General features: G+C 49.5%; 2 protein-coding genes across 2 annotated transcripts in view; both read left to right on the top strand.

The window, feature by feature from the left end:
* Window positions 1–24,125, top strand: part of MDGA2 (MAM domain containing glycosylphosphatidylinositol anchor 2) — a 367,028-nt gene that overhangs the window by 305,868 nt on the left and 37,035 nt on the right. The window contains exon 10 of the mRNA XM_090141907.1: window positions 21,483–21,631. Coding sequence (XP_089998033.1) covers window positions 21,483–21,631 — 149 coding nt within the window. The remainder of the gene's footprint in view (window positions 1–21,482; window positions 21,632–24,125) is intronic.
* On the top strand, window positions 1,595–4,696 carry LOC149917963 (inositol 1,4,5-trisphosphate receptor-interacting protein-like 1). Its single transcript, XM_090141908.1, is given in 3 exon segments — window positions 1,595–1,701; window positions 1,934–2,992; window positions 2,994–4,696. Coding segments are annotated over 2 exon segments (1,737 nt in total). The 5' UTR covers window positions 1,595–1,701; window positions 1,934–1,936; the 3' UTR covers window positions 3,675–4,696.

Genomic DNA, 24,125 nt, shown 5'->3' with positions numbered 1-24,125 from the left:
GAACTGGACACAGTACTCAAGGTGCGGCCTCACCAGAGCTGAGTACAGGGGAACAATTACTTCCCTACTCCTGCTGGTCACACTACTTCTGATACAAGCCAGGATGCCATTGGCCTTCTTGGCCACCCAGGCACGCTGCTGGCTCATGTTTAGCCGAGCGTCAACCAACACCCCCAGGTCCATTTCCTCTACACAGTCTTCTAGCCACTCCACCCCAAGCCTGTAGCATTGCTTGGGGTTGCTGTGGCCAAAGTGTAGGACCCGGCATTTGGTCTTATTAAACCTCATCCCATTGGCTTCAGCCCAATCCCTGGAGGTGGATCTGGAGAGGAGGAGGTCAGAAGTGCCCCAGTGTCATCATGATGACTGGCTTCCCAGTTACCTCCCTTGTTGTTGCACTGCGTGGCACTGAAAGGCACCAGCCTGGAGCTCTGGCTGCAGGGCCCTGCCAAATGCAGGAAACCATCAGGCACCCACGGACTGGTAACATTCAGAAATCGGAATGCGAAGGAAGCGTCCAGGAAAGAATAAGTTCTGCTTCACTGGGTCACACAGCTTCTGTCTGTTATTAATATTTATTAAAATCCTTGTTACCAGAAACATAGAAGGAGAGAGAGTATCTTCTCTGGAGTTACTCAAAACCCTCCTGGAGTACCTTTCTTTTTCTTTAATCCTACACTAGGGAACCTGCTATAGCAGGGGCTTTGGTCTACGGGATCTCCTGAGGTACAAATGACTTCCAGCCCCAACGACCCAGGATCTCCCCTGCCTTCGGGGAGGTGCCTCTGGCCCTGCCTTGCTGTAGGCTTTACACCCATGGCCGGGAGCCTTGTGCTGCAGGCAGCAAGGCACGTAGGTGAAGCACAGCTGGTCTGACGGCCGCCACCGTGCTCCTGTCCTACAGGGCCATCTCCTTACCTGCCAGAGCACTCTATGCCTACCGGGCGGCCTTGGTTCAGTGCTCACAGGCTCACAGCCCAGCCTTTCTCAGTTAGCCTTCGAGAAATATTCCTGCCTCGTGCACATGTGATTCTGTAACATGGAGTAGACGCTGCTCAGTGGGCAGCGGCAGTTGCTCCTACATCTTTTCTCTACAGCAAGGCCTCACCCAAAGGAGCCAGAGCCCATGCAGCTGAAGAGGCCGCGGCACACATGGGTCCCCTAATATCCACTGTCAGAGCCCCTTCTAGCAGCCCGGCTCGAGCCAGCCAGCCTTTGGCTCAGAGCACCTTCAGACCACCGGAGGCTGAGGGAGCAGTCAGCAAAGGGCTGCGTGATGTCAGGTGCTAGATGTTGACACAGCTGTCACCAACCTTCAGCTTTGCTCTCTCTGTGGCATATCAGCACTAAAATGAGTTTTGTGCACACTTTGAAAATTCTTACATTGCCTGAGGAGTCAAAGGACTCCAAATGAATTTCAAGGGACTGCGTATTTGGAACGTAAACAGGGGTGCCACATGAGGAGCACCATGTCACCCAGTTTTCTTTTTGAGAAAGGCCTGGGGAGCTCCTGCCTGCTTTCTAAAGGGTATCTCCATGAGCCGTGGCTGTGGCCTCCCAGGGCAGCTGGGGGGGTCAGGCCGAAGGGTGGGGTCAGGCTGCCCAATTGTGACATCAGCAGGAATGCATAGTGTCACAATGCAGGGGTTTAGGCTTTAGGGCTTGTCTGGCAGCGCTGCTGCAGTTTGACCTGAGCCATTGGTGAGTGCAGCAGCAGGGGAAGGTCGGGCTGGACGAGGGACGTGGTGCAAACGCCGGCCCCTGTGGGAGTGCCACGGGCAGCGCTTGGAACCATCCCTGCCAGCGCTGGCCTCGCTCCCTGCTGCCACCCAGCTCCCTCGTACCCACTGCTCCTCCCTGAGCACGGGGCCACGCGGCTCCTGGCCCTGCTCCCTCCCAGCCCCACTGAGCCCCTCTCTCCCATCTCTTGCAGATCATGGTTTTGGTGCTTGTTCTCGTCTTGTTGGTGAAGGCGCTAAGCGTCAGCATCAGAGACGATGCGGTCATGCTCGAGGGCGTGCAGCAGAAGGTCAGTCTGCGAGAGCAGATGACACAACCGCAGCACGCGACAGAGCAAAGGAATGTGCAGCAGAGATGGGTGGGCGTGCCAGCTCTGCTCTTTACTCTGCTGAAGTACTGGAGGGTCTGGTTCTGTATGGGACTGTTTTTCTTGCTCTTTTGGAACATGTGGCAGTCCCGAAAAATGAACCAGCCCGACGACAACAGCAGTGAAGATGACAGCTCCAGCAGTGAGAAGAAGGCAGCGGGGGCACAGAAACAGGTGGGACAGGTGGAACAGAAGAAAAAGGTGGTAGGGGTGAAACAGGAGAAACCGAAGAAACGAGTGAAATGGAACAAACAGGTGGAACAGGCGAAACAGGTGGAACAGAAGAAACAGGAGAAACCAAAGAAACGAGTGAAATGGAAGGATCAGGTGGAACAGGCGAAACAGGTGGAACAGGCGAAACAGGAGGAACAGAAGAAACGAGTGGGACTGGTGGGACAGGCGGTAGAGGAGGACGAAGACATCTACAATTTTCCCTGGACCAAATATATTGCAGAGCGTGCTCTTCTAAAGGCGCAACGAAGGGTCTCCAGGTGTGACGTGGTGGAGGACATGATAAGCGACCTCCTGCTGGTCTTCAAATATGTCTGGTCGAACAGTTTCTATCCAGTCCTGCAGTCTGCCATTGGGGTGGGCAGCGCCTTTGAAGGCTGGAGTCCCCGAGAGGAGGACACTGTGTACCGCCTGCTCGTGCCCTTGGAGGCCCCCCGCGCACACGTCTTCCACCTGGAGCTGCTTGATGAAGAGGAAGAGCTGGCAAGGAACCCCCGCATCCGTGTGGAAGTGCAGTGCATGTGCCAGAGGGAGCAGGACCTGGGGGACGTGCTGTGCTTCCTCCACCACCCTGTGCAAGAGCTGGTCCAAAAGCAGGACCCCAGCCTCCTAATAACGCACTGCACGGGCTCCTACCTGAATGTGGAGAAAGTTAACTGTCAGCTGGTTCAAGGCACAGGTGGCAACAATGTGGAGGGCCACCATTCAGGCACACGCCTACAGCCTCAAGCTGCTGCCCTCCCGCCGCTCCTGTAAGTTCCAGCTGACAAACACCTCCAGCGGGGAAAAAATCCTTGTTGAGCTGCTGTTCGGGGTGCAACTAGTCAACTCGGACATCTTCCTGAGCAGCCAGAACTCAGAGGCCGGCTTTACGCCCAGCACAACATGGCTGCTGAGCTTTGCTGTGGCGGAAAAGAAGTACCTCCAGTACTTGGCCAAGAATGCCGGACAGAACAACTGCCTCCTGCACTGCCTGAGGCTCTTCGCCCGCATCCTGGTGGGCCTGGGCTTTTCCACCTATGTCATCAAGACTCTGGTCTTCCACCTCGTGAACATCGTCCCACTGGGGAACTGGCAGACGAGGAATTTCCTGAGTCGGCTGGAGAGTATCTCGCGATACCTGAAGTTCTGCCTGAAGGAGAAACGCCTGGTCCACTTCTTCATTGGCAATAAGATGATGCCCGACGAGGTTATCCTGCCGTACACCGTCCGAACAGCCACCCCACTCAACCTCTTCCGGCACCTGTGGAAGAACCCGGGCGCCCAGTCCAGGGCAGTGCGTGACTGCAGGATGCTGAGAGATCGCCTCGTGAGAATGCTGCTGTTTGGACGCTGAGAGAGGCCTCTGTCTGAACTCTCCTCTTTTTTTGGCTCTAAGCTCACATTCTGTGAGCGATGAGACTCTGATCTATCTAGAGGAGGAGGCCGGAGGTGGGTGTTGCCGTGTGGCAGTCAGCATCAGTTTGTGGACAGTTGACATTTGAAAGGATTTCTTTGGACAGAGTTTACCGGTGGAAGATCTGGCCGGTGACCAAATGACTCCAACTCGGCACAGGAGATTTGGGGATAGTACAGCCGTATCCTGTGAAGGCAAGATGCAAGAGGGCACTTCCCTGCTCCTTATCTGCTGGCAAGGCCCGGAAGATGGGAACAAAAGGAGTTCCTGCTATGGTCCAGGAAACAAGAAGCTGTCATTCCAAAGACAGCTGACTCGACCACTTTGGACCTACAAATCAGTTTGTACTGTCATTGGAAAAAGCCGTTGCTGTGGTCGTCGTCGTCACCCGAACAACAACCTCCGACGACCCATCTCTGATACTGAAGATCAACATCTGAACTACGAGTTACACTGGAAACCCAGTGGTGACTAATTCTCACCTGCTTTATACAAAGACTCCTTGCTTTTATTTCCAATCTCTCTTCCATCGCCCGACTTCCTATTCCATCTCCCTAAACAACTAGGATTCATAATAAACTGGTCGGGCTAACATTTGACCTGTTGTGTCTTAATCTCGCCGTCGGGTGCACATATATTAAAAGAACCTCCTAAATCTCCCTCCTATAAATTGGAGCAAGACAGCCTTCGTGCGCACAGCTCTGCTTGCCGGGAGCACCACACACGGCAGCCGTTCCCTGTGTGGGAAGTGAAACTGTTGTTTCTGCAGTGAACAGTGGAAAAGGGCAATTGATCTAAAGAATTAAGTTGTAACATATTCTTAGACATAACTAATGTGGAAAGTAAGAATGAATGCTGCATTCTCCATGGCCATAGGTAACCATACAGCTTGTCTCTCAAGGCAGGGTGTGAGGGCTACCAGGCCGATAGGGAATTTCTCACTATGCAGTGGGACCTTGGATGTTACAAAGGATTTAGTTGGAACTATTCAAGGCTGGGAATCCCCAAAGTGGATCTCTGGTGGTATTGCGGTGGGAAGATCTTACGGTCCATTCTCCCATCTAATTGGGGAGGTACCTGTGTGCTTATTCAACTGGCTATACCGTTCACTTTGGCATTCGAGAAGGATCTATCTCACATTCACAAAAGGAACAGAAGAGGTTTAGGAGTCCCATTTGATGATGATACAATATATATAGATTCATTTGGGGTGACCAGAGGTGTCCCTGATGAATTTAAGGCTAGAAATCAAATTGCTGCCGGCCTATGAGTCTCTATTCTGGTGGGTGACAACAAGAACGTGGATTGGATAAACTACATCTAGTATAAACAGCAGAGATTTATAAACTACACAAAGGAGGCAATAAAGGGAATTGCCGAGCAATTGGATGCTACAAGTAGAATCACAGAATTGCCGGGGTTGGAAGGGATCTCAAGGATCATGGATCTCCAACCCCCCTGCCCATGCAGGGCCACCAACCATCCCACCTAATACTAGACCAGGCTGCCCAGGGCCCCATCCAATCTGGCCTTGAACACCTCCAGGGATGGGGAAGAGGCATGTTTGGGGATTTATTCTATGATATGATTCCATGATTTAGAGGTGTATGCACTCTTTCCACCCATTTGATCAGTTTCAGAGCAGATCTCTGAAGTCGTGGTCACACTGCTGCCTGCCTCAGGCTGAACTGTGTACAAAAGCTGTTGTCCAGAGAGTCACATCTAAGGGAACAATGTGTTGTTACGTCCACGCTGAATTCTTGCAACTGTTGAGCTGCAACTCGGTGTGTTTGAAAGGGCCAGAAAGGCGTCATGGCATCAGGCGTGACACTGCGCTCAGGTTACAGCATGAGATCTGTCTGTTGTCTGTAGGTTGGGATTGATGGTGCTGTGTATGGGTGGTGTGATGCTATTCAAATTAATAATCATATGTTGGGCAGCAGTGACAGCACACTGGTGGTGATACTTTTATCAACTGATTTTTGACTGCACAGGGAAGCCCCACCAGACTCACGTTTGGGAGGAGAGTTTCAGATACTTGTTTTGCGTCGTTGTTTTGGTGATTGTTGTTTGTTTCTTTTCTCCTTAAAATGTCACATTAATTAATGAGCCGGTCATTAACTATTCACTTATCCAGTCTTCTGACAGAGTCTCAGTGCTTCTGGCTTGAGTCTGATGTCAACCCTCATAGGGGAGGTGCTCCAGTCCCCTGTTCATCTTCATGGCCCTCCTTTGGACTCTCTCCAAAAGCTCCCAGTCTTTTTTGTACTGGGGGCTCCAGACCTGGATGCAGTACTTCGGATGGGGCCTCACAAGAGCAGAGTAGAGGGGAACAATCACCTCCCTGTCCCTGCTGGCTACCCCTTTTCTGATGGAGCCCAGGATACCGTTTGCCTTCCGAGCCGCAAGGGCACACTGCTGGCTCATGTTAAGTTTTTCATCTATCAAGACCCCCAGGTCCTTCTCCACAGGGCTGCTCTCAAGGACCTCTCCTTCCAGTCTGTAGGGATGCCTGGGATTCCTCTGGCCCAAGTGCAAAACTCTGCACTTTGCCGTGTTGAACCTCATCAGGTTCATCCGGGCCCACCTTTCTAGCCTCTCGAGGTCCCTCTGAATGGCATCCCGTCCTTCATCCGTGTCGACCACACCACTCAGCTTGGTGTCGTCAGCAAACTTGCTGAGGGTGCACTCAATTCCGTCATTGATGTCATTGATAAAGATGTTAAAGAGCACCGGTCCCAAGACAGACCCCTGGGGGACGCCGCTCGTTACCGGCCTCCACCTGGACATAGAGCCATTGATAACCACCCTCTGTCTGCAGCCTTTCAACCAGTTTCTTATCCATCGAGTGATCCACCCATCAAATCCACATCCCTCCAGTTTGGAGATAAGGATGTGGCAGGGGACCATGTCAAAGGCCTTGCTCAAGTCCAGGTAAATGACATCGGTCGCCTTTCCCTTGTCCACCGATGCCGTCACTCCATGATAAAAGGCCACCAGATTGGTCAAGCATGACCTTCCTCTGGTGAAGCCATGCTGGCTGCCACGGATCACGCCCTTTCCTCATGTGATCAAGCATGTCATCCAGGATGATCTGTTCCATGATCTTCCCAGGCACAGAGGTGAGACTCACCAGCCTGTAGTTCCCAGGGTCCTCCTTGCTCCCTTTCTTGTAAATGGGAGTGACGTGACCCTTCCTCCAGTCATCCGGGACCACACCTGACAGCCATGACTTCTCAAATATGATGGAGAGCAGCTCGGCAACCACCTCAGCCAGCTCCTTCAGAACCCTGGGATGCACACCATCCGGCCCCATAGACTTGTACACATTCAGTCTCATGAGGCGGTCTCGGACCTGCTCTGTCCTCACAGCGGGGGGGGATTTACCACCCCAGTCCCCACCCAGAGGTGTAGGGATGCAGGGCTCAGGGATGGGAGGAGTACTGGCCTGGGAGAATAGGATTGCCCTGGACATGATATTAGCCGAAAAAGGGATTATCTGTGTAATGTTGGGCACCCATTGTTGTACTTTTATACCAAATAACACAGCCCCAGATGGTACGATAACTAGAGCTTTACAAGGGCTTACTACTCTGGCTAATGAACTAGCTGAGAACTCAGGAATAGATAGTTCTCTCACCAGATGGCTGGAATCCTGGTTCGGGAAATGGAAAGGGGTGGTTGTGTCTGTATTTACTTCTCTGATTGTGGTAGCAGGAGCCCTAGCAGCTATCAGTTGCTGTATCATCCCCTGTGTGAGAGGATTGGTACAGCGATTAATCAAAACTGCCCTAATGAAGCAAACAACAATGGAGCCCCCACCATACTCAGGTAAAATAATGGTATTAGAAGAAGGGGAAGACGAAGAAGGTAAAGCAGTTTTTGTAATCGTGCCTTAGAAAAGGATTGCAGAAATCAACATTGTAAAAGAAAAAGAGGGGGGAATTTGTGGAAAGTGTTGTTTTTGCAGTGAACAATGGAAAAGGGCAATTGATCTAAAGAATTAAGTTGTAACATATTCTTAGACATAACAATGCGGAACTAATGCGGAAAGTAAGAATAACATACACATATTAGTAACATTTTTAGAAACATAATTACTGAATTACCTAACAAATTCATTCTCACAAAACTGCAGTAGATTTTAAATGTTCTGAACAATGTAGGTGTAGTATTCTGAACTAGAAAACATATTGTAACGTTGTTCATTAGACCAGCAGAAGCAAAATACATTTAACAGACTTACAAGGAGTCAGGGCCTCTACACAAAGCAGAACTGTCTCACCCTGTGGGAATGTTAGGACGCCATAGACAGGCTCCAAGATACTCCCTTCTACCCTCCTTCCGAGCTTATCTCTATGTAAGGACAGATGAATGACCAGAACAATGACTTAGTGTAAAAGGGTACAAATGTTAAAGGGGGGGGGATATTAAACAATCAAGAGGCTATGTTTATGTTATAAAACAGGCATCCAAAAACCATGACCAAATGTTTGTTGAGAAAACAATTGTTAGAAGGCAATTAAACAATTAAGATATTTGTGTTTGGGGGGCAAAGATTTATGTTTACTTGGTATTTGTATGATTAGTGAAGCGTCATGAAAGAGTGTGAACATGCAGTACTCAGCCAATGAGGAATCAGGGCAGAAAGAGAGAAGCGTCGGGCAGTAGGGGATAAAAGGTGTAACCCTGTTTTCTCAGGGCTCTCCTGCTTGCAGGAGGCCCGCCATTGCAATTGTGAATAAAATCTGCTTCATCAGAGATACCGTCCTAGAAAATAATTTGGATATTTCCTACACCTGCTACCACACCGTGAGGAGCCAGACCCCATGCAGCTGAACAGGTCTCTGCACAGAGCTTCTAACAGAGACTCCTGGTACCAGCTGGGCAGGAACTGCCCAGCCTCTCAGAGAGCCGCATCCCTTCTGTTCCGGGAGCTCTGGCCTCTGCACAAATGCCAAGTGTCAGCTGCACAGTGCCGTGGTGAGACGGCTTCAGAACACTGCCATGACGGGGGAGTCCACCATCCCCTGGGCCAGTGAGATCTGTGCTCGGTCCCTCAATTTCAGAAGATGCTCTGTGATGTTCAAACAGCCTCCTGTGCCCTCTTAGGAAGGCCGAATACCATCTTATTTTACCAGAACCTCTATCAGCTGGGGAAGGCATGCAAGTTCAGAGGAAAATCACAGAATTAACCAGAAAAGTAACCTTGCATGCTTGGTTCCCTCCTTCCCGCTCTTGGGAATTGAACCCTTGATGCCTTCCCTGCCCTGGCAGTTACGCTGACCATTACAACTGCTGCCTGCACTCCCGCCCTGCCCACTCTGCCTCAGCACCGCCTCTCCTCAGGGGCTCCGCACTGCCTGGGGCCTCCTCTCTCCTGCGTTTTGACCTGGCAGTTTTGGCCATGGTTCGGCCCGTCAGGGTGAGGGCCAGCAGCCAGTGCAGGGAGACGGGGTAGCCAGAAAGCTTAGGATCCTTGAATCACTCAGGGTGGAAAGATAATTGAGATCCCCAAGCCCAACCCCATCCCACCATGCCCACTGCCCATGTCTCTCAATGCCACATCTCTAAGGCTCTGGAAAACATCCAGGGAAGTGACCCCACTACTCCTGGGCAGCTGTGCCTGTGCTAACTGCTCTTTCTGAGAAGAGGTCTTTCTTAACATCAAACCTGAACTTCCCCTGGTCCTACTCAGGGACATTCCCTCTCTTCCTATCGCTGTTACCCAGGAGCAGACGCCAATCCCTCCCTTGCCCCAGCTCCTGTCAGGGAGCTGTAGAGAGCAATGAGGGTTCCCCTGAGTCTCCTCCACACTGACCCACCCCAGCTCCCTCAGCCGCTCCCAGTGTGCTCCAGAGCCCTCCAGCTCCGTTCCCCTCTCTGCACACGCTCCACAGCCTCAGTGCCCATCTGGCAGTGAGGGGCCCAGCACTGAACGCAGCGCCTGAGGTGCAGCCTCACAGTGCTGAGCGCAGAGGGACGATCCCGTCCTTCTCCTGCTGACCGCACTGCTGCTGACACAAGCCAGGAATGCCGCTGACCTTCTTGGCCACCTGAGCACACTGATGGCTCGTGTTCAGTGGTTGTTGCCCACCGCCCCCAGGGCTTTTGCCTCAACGCAGCTCCCAGCCGCTCGGCCCCAAGCCTGCGGGACCGCATGGGGTTGGTGTGATCAAAGCGCACGACCCGACCCTTTATTCTGCCAGATTACTGGAAGCTCTGCTTCTGTACTGGACTGTTTTTCTTGCTCTTTTGGAACACATGGCTGTCCCTAAAAAGGAACCAGATGATGATAGCAGCAGTGAGGAGGACAGCTCTGGGAGTAAGGAGGAGGAGGTAGGGGGCAAGCATGAGGAAGAGCAAAAGGAGGAACAGGAAGAACAGGTGGAACAGGAGGAACAGAAGAAACAAGTGGAACAGGAGGAACAGGTGGAACAGGCGGAGCAGGAGGATGAAGACTTCTACAATTACCCTGGACCAGATATATTGCACAGCGTGCTCTTCTAAAGTTGCAGGGAAGGGCCTCCAGGTGCCAGCTGGTAGAGGAGCTGATGAGCAACCTCCTGCTGGCCTTGAGATTTGTCTGGTCGAACAGTTTCTATCCAGTCCTGTAGTCTGCCATCAGGGTGAGCAGCGCCTTTGAAGGCTGGAGTCTCCGAGAGGAGGACACTGTGTACCGCCTGCTCGTGCCCTTGGAGGCCCCCCACGCGCACCTCTTCCACCTGGAGCTGCTTGATGAAGAGGACGAGCTGGCAAGGAACCCCCGCATCCGTGTGGAAGTGCATTTATCCATGTTTCTAAATTACCATCATCTGTTCAATCAGTTTGCAACAGCTGCACTAATACATGCTGACCAAACCATAAGCAGACATGAATGTTATACTGATGTGTGAATGAGATGTCAGCAGCTCACCAGGATTAAAGTAGCTATTGTAGCAGACATTGTTGAAACATCGTTATTTTCTGAAGGATAACACTCATCAAGGTACACACATAGTCACAGTTACAGCTTATTTCATAATGTATCCAAGAGTGGGCCAAGGGGAGGGGCAAGCATCATTCGTGTCACCAGTCCCAGTGCTGCAGAACGAATGCAAATCCCTTTCCCTGGAGTAGCCCTCTCTTGGAACCCCCTGCATCCAATGTGCTGCTTGCTTCACACAGCATCCCAGCTCCTCCAGGCACTACATCTAAAATATTAGCTACTGACTCCCTGCTAGCACATGGCCAGAAATAGCATGAAAGGCAGCAGGGAACTGATTCATAGAAAACAAACAAGCAACAAAGAAAGCCCCTTGGATAGCCTGCTGCTATTTTGTGCCTCCTCTCTGCATCTCTGAGATCTCAGCAAAAGCCAAAGTGCTCTCCTGAGCAGAAGGGAACTGATGAAGTCACTTGTATGGCTCCTGGGCTGCCACCTTGACCAGGAGTGCTTCTTTTCACCTCACTCAGTCATTTATCCCTTAAAAAAATGAAATAATCTCCAAAATAATTGTTTTACTTCAGCTGTCACTGCATGCGTTCCAGTGGAACATAAGAAATGGAGAACATGCATTGCAAATCTAAACGCTAATGAGTGCAAACACAACCCACTGATTTCCAGCAATGCCAATAAACTGAACAACGCAGTTCTCTCCCTAATTATAGCAGCTGACTGCGTACCCAGATGGAGCCTGCGAGTGCCGGGTGAGTGTTGATGCTGCTTGTCATGCAGAAACAAACAGGAGTAACCGTGCAGGCAAAGCACCAGGAAGTGACAGCTTTGGTAGACATGCAGACACAGCACTGAAGGATCCATTTCCCTGCGTTGTCTGTTTATGTTCCCCCTATCTTCAGATCTATTTCTGCTAATTCACTCAGCGTCAGGATGTTTGCAAAGGCAGCATCTTTGCTGTCTCAGATCCATATTGGTAGCACATATGCACTTTAACTTAACATGACAAGGAGTTCGGCGTAAGCAATGATCGGGGCGTCTCGCACTCTGTAACAGCAGCTATAAATGTTGAAGGAAAGATAAAATCAGAGATTTACAAACACTACCCTTTCTGGCAAACCCAGCTCCAGACCTTTCTATCTTTAAAATGCATGAAGAGGATAAATCCTAAACAAAGCAATATATTTAACAGTGTAAAATATTGGGAGACACAAAGTTTATGAAAAATGCTGCCCATTACTGTGCTCTGTTTTATTGCAGGATATATATTTTATGAAGGATTTTCAATAAGAAAGTGGAGATGCTTTGTTCCCTATTTGCATGTCTGAAAGTGAACAACCATTAGTGAGGCACTGCGCAGGCTGCCCAGAGAGGTGGTGGTGCCTCGTCCCTGCAGACACCTATGGTCAGGGGATGGGCTCTGAGCACTGATGGAGCTGCAGGTATCCCTGTGCACTATGGGGTGGTTGGACCAGAGAGCCTTTAAGAGTCCCTTCCAATTCAAACCATTCTGTGGTTCTACGGCTCTATGATCTCCTCGACCCACTTTGGACTTCCCACCACCTGCCCCATCCCACCACTGCCGGATGCACAAGCATTTTGGGATGCACAGCACAGGGAATGTATTTCATCATTTGGAAAAGTATCTCTCAGACTTTTTTTTACCAAAACTGCTCTTAGAAGCATAAAATGATTTTCCAACAGCCTTGGTCCCTTTGGAAACTCCTCCAGCTCTGGTGCCAGAGCCTGACATCCACACCGCTCCTCCCCAGCTTTCAGAAGAGCTCTCACAGGACGAATGTCCTCCCTCCCGCGGGCTCACCCTGCTGCAGAGCCTCATCCTGTGTGCTGCTCTGCTCTGCTACACCACATGTAGTCTCCATCTGCAGCCGTCTCCTGCCTTCTGGATCTCATGTGCGACCTGCTCCATACCAAAGCCATGCTGCTCACACTGCTCTCATCCATGGCAATCTGTCTCTCATGAAACTACAGTCTGAAACTGAAGCTAAAAACGAAAGGCTTGGCTTATGTCTTTCTCCAGCAATGCAGCTACAGATGCCCTCATTCCTGTTTGCAATCATCATCATCTCTCACACCACTTTCTTGTTGACAATATTTTTCATCTGGGACAATCTGTAAAACCTTAAACCTTTCCAAGTACAGCACTACACTGTGGGTTTTATCTGTGCAACATCTCTTAAGATACCGTCAGGACAAAACTAGAGGACAGGTGGTAAAGAGCACAGACGTGGCCCTCCTGAAGAGCAACTTCCAGGATGGGTATTGCTTGGAGTCAGATACAGAGCCTGAGAGTCTCATCGCCACAGACTGTCCATGCAGCCCCAGCTGTCAGACCCAGATGGATATTGAGATGGGAATTTGTCAGCAGTGGGTCAAGAGGGTCAGGCAAAGGCTGTGCCCCAGAGGGCATGCAAAGCAAAGCAAAGCCTCTGTTTGTGGTGCAGGCTGCAATTTTTCTGTCACCAATGTGAGCTCTGCAGAAATCCACCAGAAATTGCTGGCACTGAAGGGGAAATGGTGTCACTTGCCAGTAAGTGCTAAAGACCTGATAAAGGAAGGAGCAGTATGGGAAGGGACGTGGCGACACGGACAGCAGGATGCTGATGGGGAACTGCAAACAGCAACATGTCACTGCACGCACAGAAAACAAACAGGGTGGATAGGGAAGTGCTGACAGCACCCAATAAAAACCACAGCTCGGGATCAGAGAGCAACACTGAGATATGGGAGGAGCATTTGTGGAAGGGAGTCAGCGTGGCTTCGTGCAGAGCAATTCATGAGCATGAGGCTGCTGCTAGACCGGCACCATCCCGTAGCCATGGCATCACCCCACAGCCACTCTGCGTTGGTGCTGGTGCCACGAACATCCTCCAAGCATCCCCTGCAGCTGGGTCCCATAGCTGCCCCTTAGCCAAGCCCACTGGCTCCTGCTCCAGTCCTGTCACCGGGCCAGGCTTCTCAGTAGCTTTATAGGCTGCTGTAAGCTCTCCCCTCTTGGTATGCAGAGTTAAACATTCATATTCCCCTTATGTCTTTCTTACCTCCCTAGTTCCTGGTAAATACAAGCACCTGTGGCTGTTCTGATCAACCCAGAGCCAATGCCATGCCCTCACACCACACAAGCAAACATGCTTCTTGGTGCAGCCAGAGCTCTCCAATGCAAATGTTGTTCCATTGCTGCACAAAGCATCCTGTCATCAGCGCTGGGGATTCTTTGGTTTGCTCATATCAGCTTCACTGTACAGCACAGCATGAAGCAGGTCAGGCTCCTGGCTGGCTCCTTCTGCAGCTTTAAGGACACATCCCCCAGGAACACAGCTAACCCCAAGCAGCATGTGCCAGCAGAGGTTTCCCACAGGTGCCTGGCACAGCCACATCCCCCATCCTTGCCTTTCCTGAGTGACTCACTCTGTTTTCTACTATTTTCCCAAGGCTCAAAAATAAATAAATCTGCACCACTATGAAAACCTCAGACAGAATCACAGAATCGTTAAGGTTGGAAAAGACCTCCGAGATCCCCAAGCCCAACCACAGCCCACCCCACCATGCCCACTGCCCACGTCCTTCAGTGCCACATCACCACCACTTTGAACATCTCCAGGGCCAGTGGCTGCCCCACTACTTTGACAGCCTGTGCCATTGCATCACTGCTCTTTGGAGGGGAACTTTTTCCTAACCCATTACTGCACTCTTCAAATGAGATGCTTTGGCCTTAAGCTGTAATCAATTAACTTCATCTTTCTCCTCTTCCTTGTTGACAGGAAAGGCATGGCTTAGATGCAGTAACAGCACCTGGACACCTTTGGTCACATTGGGCAGTGCTAGCCACACTGATTCCCTGCCAGAAATAAATACTCCAAGCTGTCAGGCAGACAGCTGTTGGCTCACCTCAATCTGGTGCACATCCCACACCAGTGGGAAGCACAGCACCGACCTTCTGTGTGCTCTGAAGATTGCCTTTCCTGTTGGATGCTTTCAGGAGGTACTCTGAGCTCAGGAGCACTTATTCTCTCCATCGTCTCCACAGTCTTTAATTAAAATCAAATACCTGCTGTGCCCAGCTGATGAATGAGAAATAATTTTCTTAAATGGTAGTGATGCTTCAGGAGGAATTTCAAGACCACACAGATGAGAATATACAGTGACATATGGTCTTCTGTTGCCTATCATAGGCGTGGCGACCTGGTTCGGGAACGGCACGGCGACCAATCCCAGCTCGCTTGGTCCATCGGCTCGCTGACACCAATGTGGTGGACGGCAAATGGCGTTTATTGGCGGGAAAAACGGCCTTATATAACCTGGGAACTGAACGCTATTGGCTATTGGGAGGGGGACCCTGTCTTCCCGTACAACATGATATCTTCTGGGTGCCAGACCCTCACTACCTACATTTCCCCGCTCCCTATGCACAATTAAATTAGGTAAAATATAACAATATATAACAATCTTCAATAGAAAACTCGAATAGAAAACATAAGGTGCTCTGAACAAGAACATTCTTATAACAGTTGTTGGTGCTCTACCAACATGATGTTAGTCTTTTCTAATAGGTAGAAAAGGGGGATGAGCTGCGGCCTCAGGCGCGCTCCCCACAGATGCGCCGGGTGAGCTGGATGTCCTCAAAGAGCCCCACCAGGTAGGCCTCGCTCACCTACGGCCGGGCTCTGGAAGCGCAGGTTGGTCTTGAAGTCCTGCATGATCTCACACACCAGGCGCTGGAAGGGCAGCTTGCGGATCAGCAGCTCCATGGATTTCCGGTAGCGGCGGATCTTGTACAGCACCACCGTGCCGGCCTGGTCACGCCGCCTGTGGCCGGCACACTTTTGTGGGCCGCCTTGGTGGCAACCGGGCCTTTCGCTTCCGCAGGCAGGGTTGAGGAGTCGACTGCTGCCTGGAGGCAATTTACAAATTGTGTAAAGCTCTCACTTTCATTTTGTCTTATGGTGGACCATAGCGATGGCTTAACAATAACTTTAGAGGCTGTGCAAATAGCATCCCTGGCCGCACAAGTAGTTGTCATAACTTCATGGGCCTGGAGGCCCAGGGCCTGTGCTTGGGGGGTAATCATTGTTGGGTCTGTACCCATCAGCCGCTGCAGGCTGGAACCATGTAGTGGGTGATCCGCCCCAATTACTTGAGCTAGTTGTCTTGCACAGTTATCTTCCCATTCTTGTTTAAAAACAATCATCCCTGCTCCGTCAAAAATTAGTCTACAGGTTTGTTTTATGTCAAATGGGAGCATATCGTCTCCCCCAAAAACACCATCTATAAGGGTGGAGACCATAGCTGAGTTAAGCCCTTTATCTGCAATTGCCTTAACAATTGCTTGTATATCCCTAGGGTTTATCGGTGAGTGGACCCTCTGTCCCCCATCCATCACCCAGACCAGGAATGCTAGTGTGGCCAATGGGCCCAGTTGGCGCATGCAATCTTTATTTTCCTCCAGTCTGTAAGAGGGATTTCTCCCCATCGCGGTTTCTCTTTAATTTGGATGGGAATATTTCGGCTCTTAACTCTGTTCGTATTCATTCCCTCCTCCTCTGAGTTTAAGTCAATCGCGAACCACTCGTCCCAGCCAGTGTCTGATCCAGAGTCAGAGCCCGACTGATCGGCCACTTCTGGTTTCCCGTACCTTTTTGTTAGGCTCCGGCCCCACCCGCCTCCCTTGCGGGCAGACCGTTCCCTCCCTCTTGGTTCGTCCCGCCCTCCGCCCGGCGGGATGTTCGCCCCACAGTGGCATTTCTTCAGACGGCCGCTCTGATTGGCTTTCCAACCTTCACTCACGCTCCCCTCACCTTCCCGGTCGCTCCCACCACCTTTATCTAACACCTCCTCGATGTTCCCGCCAAGGGCGTCCTCCCCCCGCCCTCCCTCTTCTGGCTCGGCGCCATCTTGGGGCACATAGTGGGGCGGTCGAGCCCAAACTTCCTCAGGCTCTGATTTCCCCGCGGCAGCCCTGGCCTCCTCGATTAACCCACCCCAGAAGGACTTAGCTCGTTTCTGTCCCTCCGTGGGCGGGCCGGGGTTCGATTGAGAGGACATGTAATCGTCATCGTCAGAGGGGTGCAAAGTCCCCACCGCTTATCTAACTGCGATACGACCTTCACAAGGACTTCCATCCTCCTTGTTGGTCCGGGAGCGTCCTCCCCGCCGGGCTGCTCCTGCCGCTCCGGCCGCCGTTCACCCGTCCAGGCAACAATCCCGGGTTTCGGCACCACTTGTTGCCTATCGTAGGCGTGGCGACCTGGTTCAGGAACGGCACGGCGACCAATCCCAGCTCGCTTGGTCCATCGGCTCGCTGACACCAATGTGGTGGACGGCAAATGGCGTTTATTGGCGGGAAAAACGGCCTTATATAACCTGGGAACTGAACGCTATTGGCTATTGGGAGGGGGACCCTGTCTTCCCGTACAACGCGATATCTTCCGGGCGCCAGACCCTCACTACCTACAGTCTTCAGCTGTCTCCTGAAGCTCTCGGTCACCTATGGCTGTTCCTAAGCAGGAGAACAAACATTGCCGGAAAATGCAGACTGGATGGGAACAGAAATTAAGTTCCTGACTGTTAGAGTGAGACGTGGAACTGGAATACAAGACTATTGCAGCCAGTAGCACAGGAAGAAATTCCCTCCCATCCTTGAGAAAGCTATAAATGTTACTGCAACCATCATTAGGCTTTACATGAAAGATTATAACTTATATAGTGAGTTTATAGCCTGTAACATTCATTTAGACTTACTGGAAAGCTAATAACTTATAGTCAGCTTGTAATCAAATCTTCCTTAGAGAAACAGTGCTGCAGACAGTGAGGATTTAGAGGTAGTCTGTACAGATGTCTTCACAAAGGAATAAATTAATTTAGCAGTAAGCCAACCCACTCACTGTGCTGACACATAACAACTGATGGAGCTCAGCTGGTCCAGCCCTGACCTCAGCCTCGTGTTTGCTCACTGAACCTCAGAGCCTTTCCAACCAGCTGGAAGGATCCTGCCTGTGACACAGCTCTGTGCTGAGAAAAGGGAAAACTGATGTTTGCCTAAGGAGGTGGAAGCTGCTCCCTGCTTCTGTGCTGCTGGAATATGTGCCTTTGACCTTCCTTACTGCTGCCCTGCACATCTCTGCTGTATTCAGGCATCTGCAGCTTTCCTGCAAGCAGTCCTGGCAAATTATGGGCCATTTGCATGCAGGAAAACTCCTCTGTACAACAGCGGTCATGAACAAGTCCACACACAGCAGAAGCAAAAAGGGAGGAAAATACAAATAGTGCAATGGCTTGCATATGTAATCTGACATCAGCTACTAAACATTACTCTCTCGCCTAGCTATTACTGCTGATCCCAGTGATACAACCACGGCAGATCCATCTGACACTGGGAAGCAAAGGAGAGTTTGATGAGGTAAATTAAGTTAGCTCATGACGTGGTTTTGGTCACACCAACCCCATGCGGTGCCGCAGGCTTGGGGCCAAGCGGCTGGGAGCTGCGTTGAGGCAAAAGCCCTGGGGGCGGTGGGCAACAACCGCTGAACACGAGCCATCAGTGTGCTCAGGTGGCCAAGAAGGTCAGCGGCATTCCTGGCTTGTGTCAGCAGCAGTGCGGTCAGCAGGAGAAGGACGGGATCGTCCCTCTGCACTCAGCACTGTGAGGCTGCACCTCAGGCGCTGCGTTCAGTGCTGAGCCCCTCACTGCCAGATGGGCACTGAGGCTGTGGAGCGTGTGCAGAGAGGGGAACGGAGCTGGAGGGCTCTGGAGCACACTGGGAGCGGCTGAGGGAGCTGGGGTGGGTCAGTGTGGAGAAGAGGAGACTCAGGGTGCCGTGGGTGCCCATCCCTGGAGGTGCCTGAGGCCATGGAATGGGCCCTGAGCAGCTTGAGCTTGGTGGGCCCCCAGCAGGGGTGGTGCTGGGGGTGCTTTATGGTCCCTTCCAACTCGACCATGCTGTGATTCAACAGATTCTGGTGGTTTATTTATTACAGATATATGTGTTGTACTCTTCATCATCTATTTCCATAATGAGGGAGTGTCCTCTCCTGGAAATGGAGCAGTGGGATGGTGGCAGGTGTTAGTGACATGCTAGCTCTTCCACAGCCTGGCAGACTGTCCGCATGTCTCATAGCTCATGCACCATCAGAGGCGATGTCTGAGTTCAGCCTACTCTAAAACCGCCCAGTTTTTGTGTACTTCCGAAGTGTGCAAGTTAAGGACTTAATGTTGTGTTGTTATCTTTTCAGCATCTTCAGTCACACCAGAAATCTCTTCTGTTAGAAAAATTTTAGAATAATGCAACTCTTCATGAGCCCTCATTATTTCTCAAAAGGTGACTGTGTTGTTCAAGTGCTTGTATTGTGACAAGCATCTAATTATGGATCCTTTTTGTAGACCCCCAGAGATGCCATTATGTCCACCTGCAGTAAAAGGGAGAAGATTATCATTTGCATTCAGCATGAGCTTTTTTCCATTGTTTCCACTGCACATAAATAAGGAAAACAAATCTTATCGACCACTGATCCTCTTTCCATTCATCTTACACTTCATTTCTGGAAACAGCAGTTTTGCTTTGCTTCTTTTCCTCTGAGTATTGTTTGCTACTTCAGCACTAACCTGTTTTCTCTTACCTAATTGAATGTGTGGCACCATTGGGCAGTCTGGCCAACCTGACTTGACTAAACAGGTTTCTCATCCTGTGGAAACAAAAGCAAGGCTGGAGGAGATGGCCAAAGGTAAAAGCTTACTCACTAACTGCAAGATATTCGCCATCTTTTTCCTTTCTCTCTTTCCTCTTTTTTTTTTTTTTCTTGGTTCCCCTTTTCTCAAATCTTTCTGGTGACTGAAGTTCTCACCTATGGCTCCCCATCCATCTCTATAAATACCTTGTGCATTTTGGCGCACACTCCTGATATCTGAATTAAAGGATGAGAGCAGTGATTGCCTATCCCCCTGCTAGGTCAACATGAGCAGGCAAATCCCAGCTTCCCACCATGGGTTTTTCATTGCATTTCGAAGTTACTTCCACTGGCAAAGAGCAGAGGTTATGAGCTTTGTGGAATGACTTCACTCTACTTGTTTTCTCTTTTAGACCATCTCTTTTAGGCCTTCATGGGAAGATAACATCAGTGAATGTTTTGGTTTCTCATGTTTGGTTTTTGCATAATTCGGGTGACAGTATGCAGCATTTCGCACAGCAGTACCTGATTTGTGTTTGCCATGTTCTGTGCCCAGCAGTGTTATCCTCAGAGTACAGAAATTTCACAGAAAGCAGACAGATTAGTGCAGGGCAAGGATGGACCTGTGCCATGAGTGATGGTCTTTGGTTGGCTTCTTGTTTTTTCCTATTGCATCTGTCAGAAACTTGTGGTTAGCAATGCTTCCTACAAATCCAGCTGTTAAAACATATTTCAAGTCAATCCAGACCTTTTTGGTTCTTTTTGTTGTTTTGTTTTTTTTTTTTTTTTTTGCTGTAACAAACTGAAGGAGCATTGTGGTGTTGGTATGGTGAGCTAACGAAAGATCAATGAAAAGTGACTTAAAAAGAGAAAGCTGATATGTGTCTTTTTGGCTTATATGTGCTCATTCAATTCTGAAACACATATTTCTTAAGGACAGAGATTTTGGAGGTATGCTGGAATTGTGTTTTCTAAGCCAGCACTGTACCTCCAAGGATACTGGGGCAGCTCTGATTGCTGGTGCCCTGTCTGTACCACATCTTCTGGTAGTCTTTCAGGAACTCAACTTCTGAGCTTGCACAGCAGGGCCAGGGTACACAGGATGCTCTAGGATGGTGCACAAAGATAATATGTATGTATTTTGTATATTTGAGAGCTCCTCTGTCACATCTGCCCCTCTCTTTAGAGGCTCAGCTGCACCTCAGCTACCCCACTATATGCCTATGGATGAACAACCATGCTGGGTACTTGGTGTCATTTTTGCCATTACGCACAAATCACTCTTGATGGAACACTCCTGAGGCCACAAAGGTAATTCACCTTTGTGTAATTTACCCTGTAACGACGTGTCACTGGTCCCCATGGATTTAAATTAAAGGAAACTCAAATCTAATGATTTAAGTTAATGTTTTGTCATGTTTGGGACATCACGCATTTTTCACATTTATGAAGAAAGAAGGCTGTAACACCATTCTGGTGAATAGCTCATGGCCCAGGATGCACTGAAATGGCATTTCCCCTCTGTATCTGCTGTGCAAGATTGGTAGGTTCAGCTAAATACCATACACAGTGCTGTAAATCTACACATCTGCAGTCCTACAAAAGACAGCTTCTGTGCATTTTCGCTTGGGAAATGGGAAAGGAGAAGATGCAGTGAAGGCAGCAGTCACTGGAAATATCCATTGTGTGTACAGATGTCATTCCGTATTATTTGTGCCAGGTACAGCAGCTGTCGCTGAGCCTTTCCCTGCTCAGTGCGGTGCGATTTGTTTTGATATCTCTATTCTAGTCAGCTGGGCCATGAGGAATGAGCGCTGAGATCCGTTGCATCGCTCCAGCTTGGCCTTGTCAGGAGCTCAGGGAATTTTTCCCCTTCCCTGCCCACACCTGGGCCCAGGATGGCTTTGAGGAGTGAGTCAGTGATAAACTATTGCCTTGAATCCCTTGAAAAAGGATAGAGGCAGTTAATCCTAAAATGTGCCTCTGGAAGAAGATGCAAAGAAGATGCATAACAAAATGACAGTGAGTTGGGGGTGGTCGCAGGCTGAGTAGCAACACTTGGCTCCACAACCGCCTCTCTGACCATCGTGCTTTCTTTGTTTTCTCTTTTTCGTTGCTGTCTCCTGCAGGCAAGGCCTATGCCCCGGAGTTCTACTATGACACTTACAACCCACTGTGGCAGAACCGGCCCCGTGTGTACTCCTACAGCCTGCAATGGACCCAGATGAACCCCAACGCCGTGGACCGCATCCTCGCCTACCGCCTGGGGATTAGGCAGGTGAGGAGAGGAGCTCCTTCATGCAGGAGGTGCCCGTTGGTTTGCTGACCTCTGCCAGGGCTGCCCAGCCTTATGTTATTGGTTTTTTTTTTTTATTTGTTATTTTACTTTGTTCTTTTTTTTTTTTTTTTACTTTTGCTCTGTGTTGTTTATTTTCCTCCCTCTTTCCTTGTTCTGTGAATTGGAGCGGTCTCTCCTCCTTCCAGAAGGTTTGCTGTCATCTTGCAGGTGTGGTCCTCTGCTGTGTGCAGATCCTGGAAGCCAATTTGCACATTTCCAGTGTGAAACGCAGAGATTAAAAGAGCTGCTCCTCAGAGGGTTTGCAGAGGCTGCAGCTTAAAACACATTAGAAAGACTACATAAAAGAAGTTTTCAATGAAATTAAACTCTTTATGTATCTATATATCTTTTATATGATCTATTGTGTTAATAGGTAACTATAGAAGCAGTTGTAGCTTTCCTTCAGAAACATTTAGTTACCCTTGAAAACAGAGCCATCTTCCCTAACCACATTGAAGTTGAGCTCGTATGGGTCTTTGGAGATTCACCAAGAACTTATCAATGGGGTTTGGCTCTCTTGCAAAGGAATTGATAGCCATTACCATTCATTCACCCCTTCACAATTTTAAAAGTATCATCTATCTTCTTTTGATGTGATCACTACAAAGCTTGAATTTTAATAGCCAATTAGAGAACCAATTTGTGCATTGCTTAACTTCATTAAATGAGAACACCTCTCTTTACTCCACTTCATAGGGCAAAATTAATCTTAGTTTGCTTTTGCACTCTCCACCAGCTAAATCAATACCAAAAAAACCACAAATATGTCTTCTGAAGGCAGAAAATGTTTGTGCCACCACCATTTGCTTGTGGTTCTGTCCAAAATATGTCCATGCCGAATGTTACAGATGTGCAAAGACTGATATTGCCAGCTAGAGTTTTGGTAGTTTGGGCATTCTCAGGGGAAAAATGCCTGGTCTGGAAATGATGTTTCTTGGTGTGAGCTCCTCCTTAGCTACCATGGTCACCTCTGGATCATATTGGACTTCCTAGCTGCCAACTTTGGGTCCTGAACTCCTGCTTCAAGCCTGGACCTGCTGTCATGAAATTAAGATGTTCCACTGCCAAAATGGGAGAATCCACCTGATGATGTTTGGGGCTTGTTTTGCACTCTCCTGTTGAGCTGGCCTTCCTTAAATTGTGTCTGAATTGATTGCACAAGGAGGTGTTTGGTTACTCAATGGCTGAAATAACAGTCTGTGCAGGGAGACTAGAAATCAGGGTTCAAGACCAGTTCCTGAAGGCACAGATAGTGCAGAGTGGAGGGCAGGAGGTGAAAATCAGTGACTTAATGTTTGTGTCATTCAGAACCAATCACTTTTGTTACTCCCGGTACCCAAGAGGAATTATTATATTTAAAAAAGAATTTGCTGAAGCAAAATAATATATAATGAAATTAGTGGCATTAGGTGTTTTTGCTGCTTTTTTTTTTTTTTTTCCCCATTCCATTTTAACTTTTAATTATCAATTTTGTGTGCTTAAAATTAGTTGTGACTTCACTGTAATTACCTCAACAACCCTTTCATCGGGTTAATCAAAACAAGTTTTATTCCTCTGTCTGAAGTCACATTTAAAATGAGAGTGATTTAGAATCTAGCAAGCCATCCGGACACACTCACCCATCACTGCAGTAATTCCCCTGAAACATGGGCAATAATTAACATCCTTCCTTCCCTTTGCACTCTCCACTACTTGTTGCTAGCACACTGCCCTCTGAAATGATGGTGTTTGGATCATTTACTTAGCAGTACTTTTTTATAATGCATTGCAAAACACTGCTAGTGGGTTGGGTCAGTGTTCTGGTGGCTGCTTGTGGTTAGATGGACAGCATTATCTTTGATTTGTAAACTGATTTTGCATTTGGACTGCTGAGACCTGAGTTCCAGTACCAGTTCCTCTTTACCCAGCCTGTATATAGCTATACTGCTTAGCTGAAGGAAGAATCAAAAGGCAGTAAGTTGGGAATACATGTGGGATTTTGTAGGGCCTGGGACTGGATGCACGTTACAGAGCTGTACAGCTACCTGGTCAGTGGAGCCAGAGGTGTGTGAGGACTGTCTGGCCTATAAAAGTTCTTTACTGTGAGAGTGTGAGGTGCTGGAACAGCTGCCCAGAGAGGCTGTGGATGCCCCATCCATCCCTGGAGGTGTTCAAGGCCAGGTTGGATGGGGCCCTGGGCAGCCTGGGCTGCTGTGAAATGTGGAGGTTGGTGGCCCTGCCTGTGGCGGGGGGTTGGAGCTTCGTGATCCTTGAGGTCCCTTCCAACCCAAGCCATTCTATAAAGGCACACAAGCAGCAGGTCTTAGATGCACTCACCAAGTACCTCTGCAGCCATTGGATTGGAGCCCCAGGAGTTGTCAGTGACCAGTTCCTCGCTGGTGTTCAAGGAGGAGCAGCAGAAGTGTGCACACTGCTTGGTGGCTGTGCTTGGTCA

The sequence above is a fragment of the Phasianus colchicus genome, chromosome 5 (assembly GCF_987193195.1).
Source record: "Phasianus colchicus chromosome 5, bPhaCol1.hap1.1, whole genome shotgun sequence".
Classification (NCBI taxonomy): domain Eukaryota; kingdom Metazoa; phylum Chordata; class Aves; order Galliformes; family Phasianidae; genus Phasianus; species Phasianus colchicus.
This window is presented reverse-complemented; position numbering and strand designations above follow the sequence as displayed.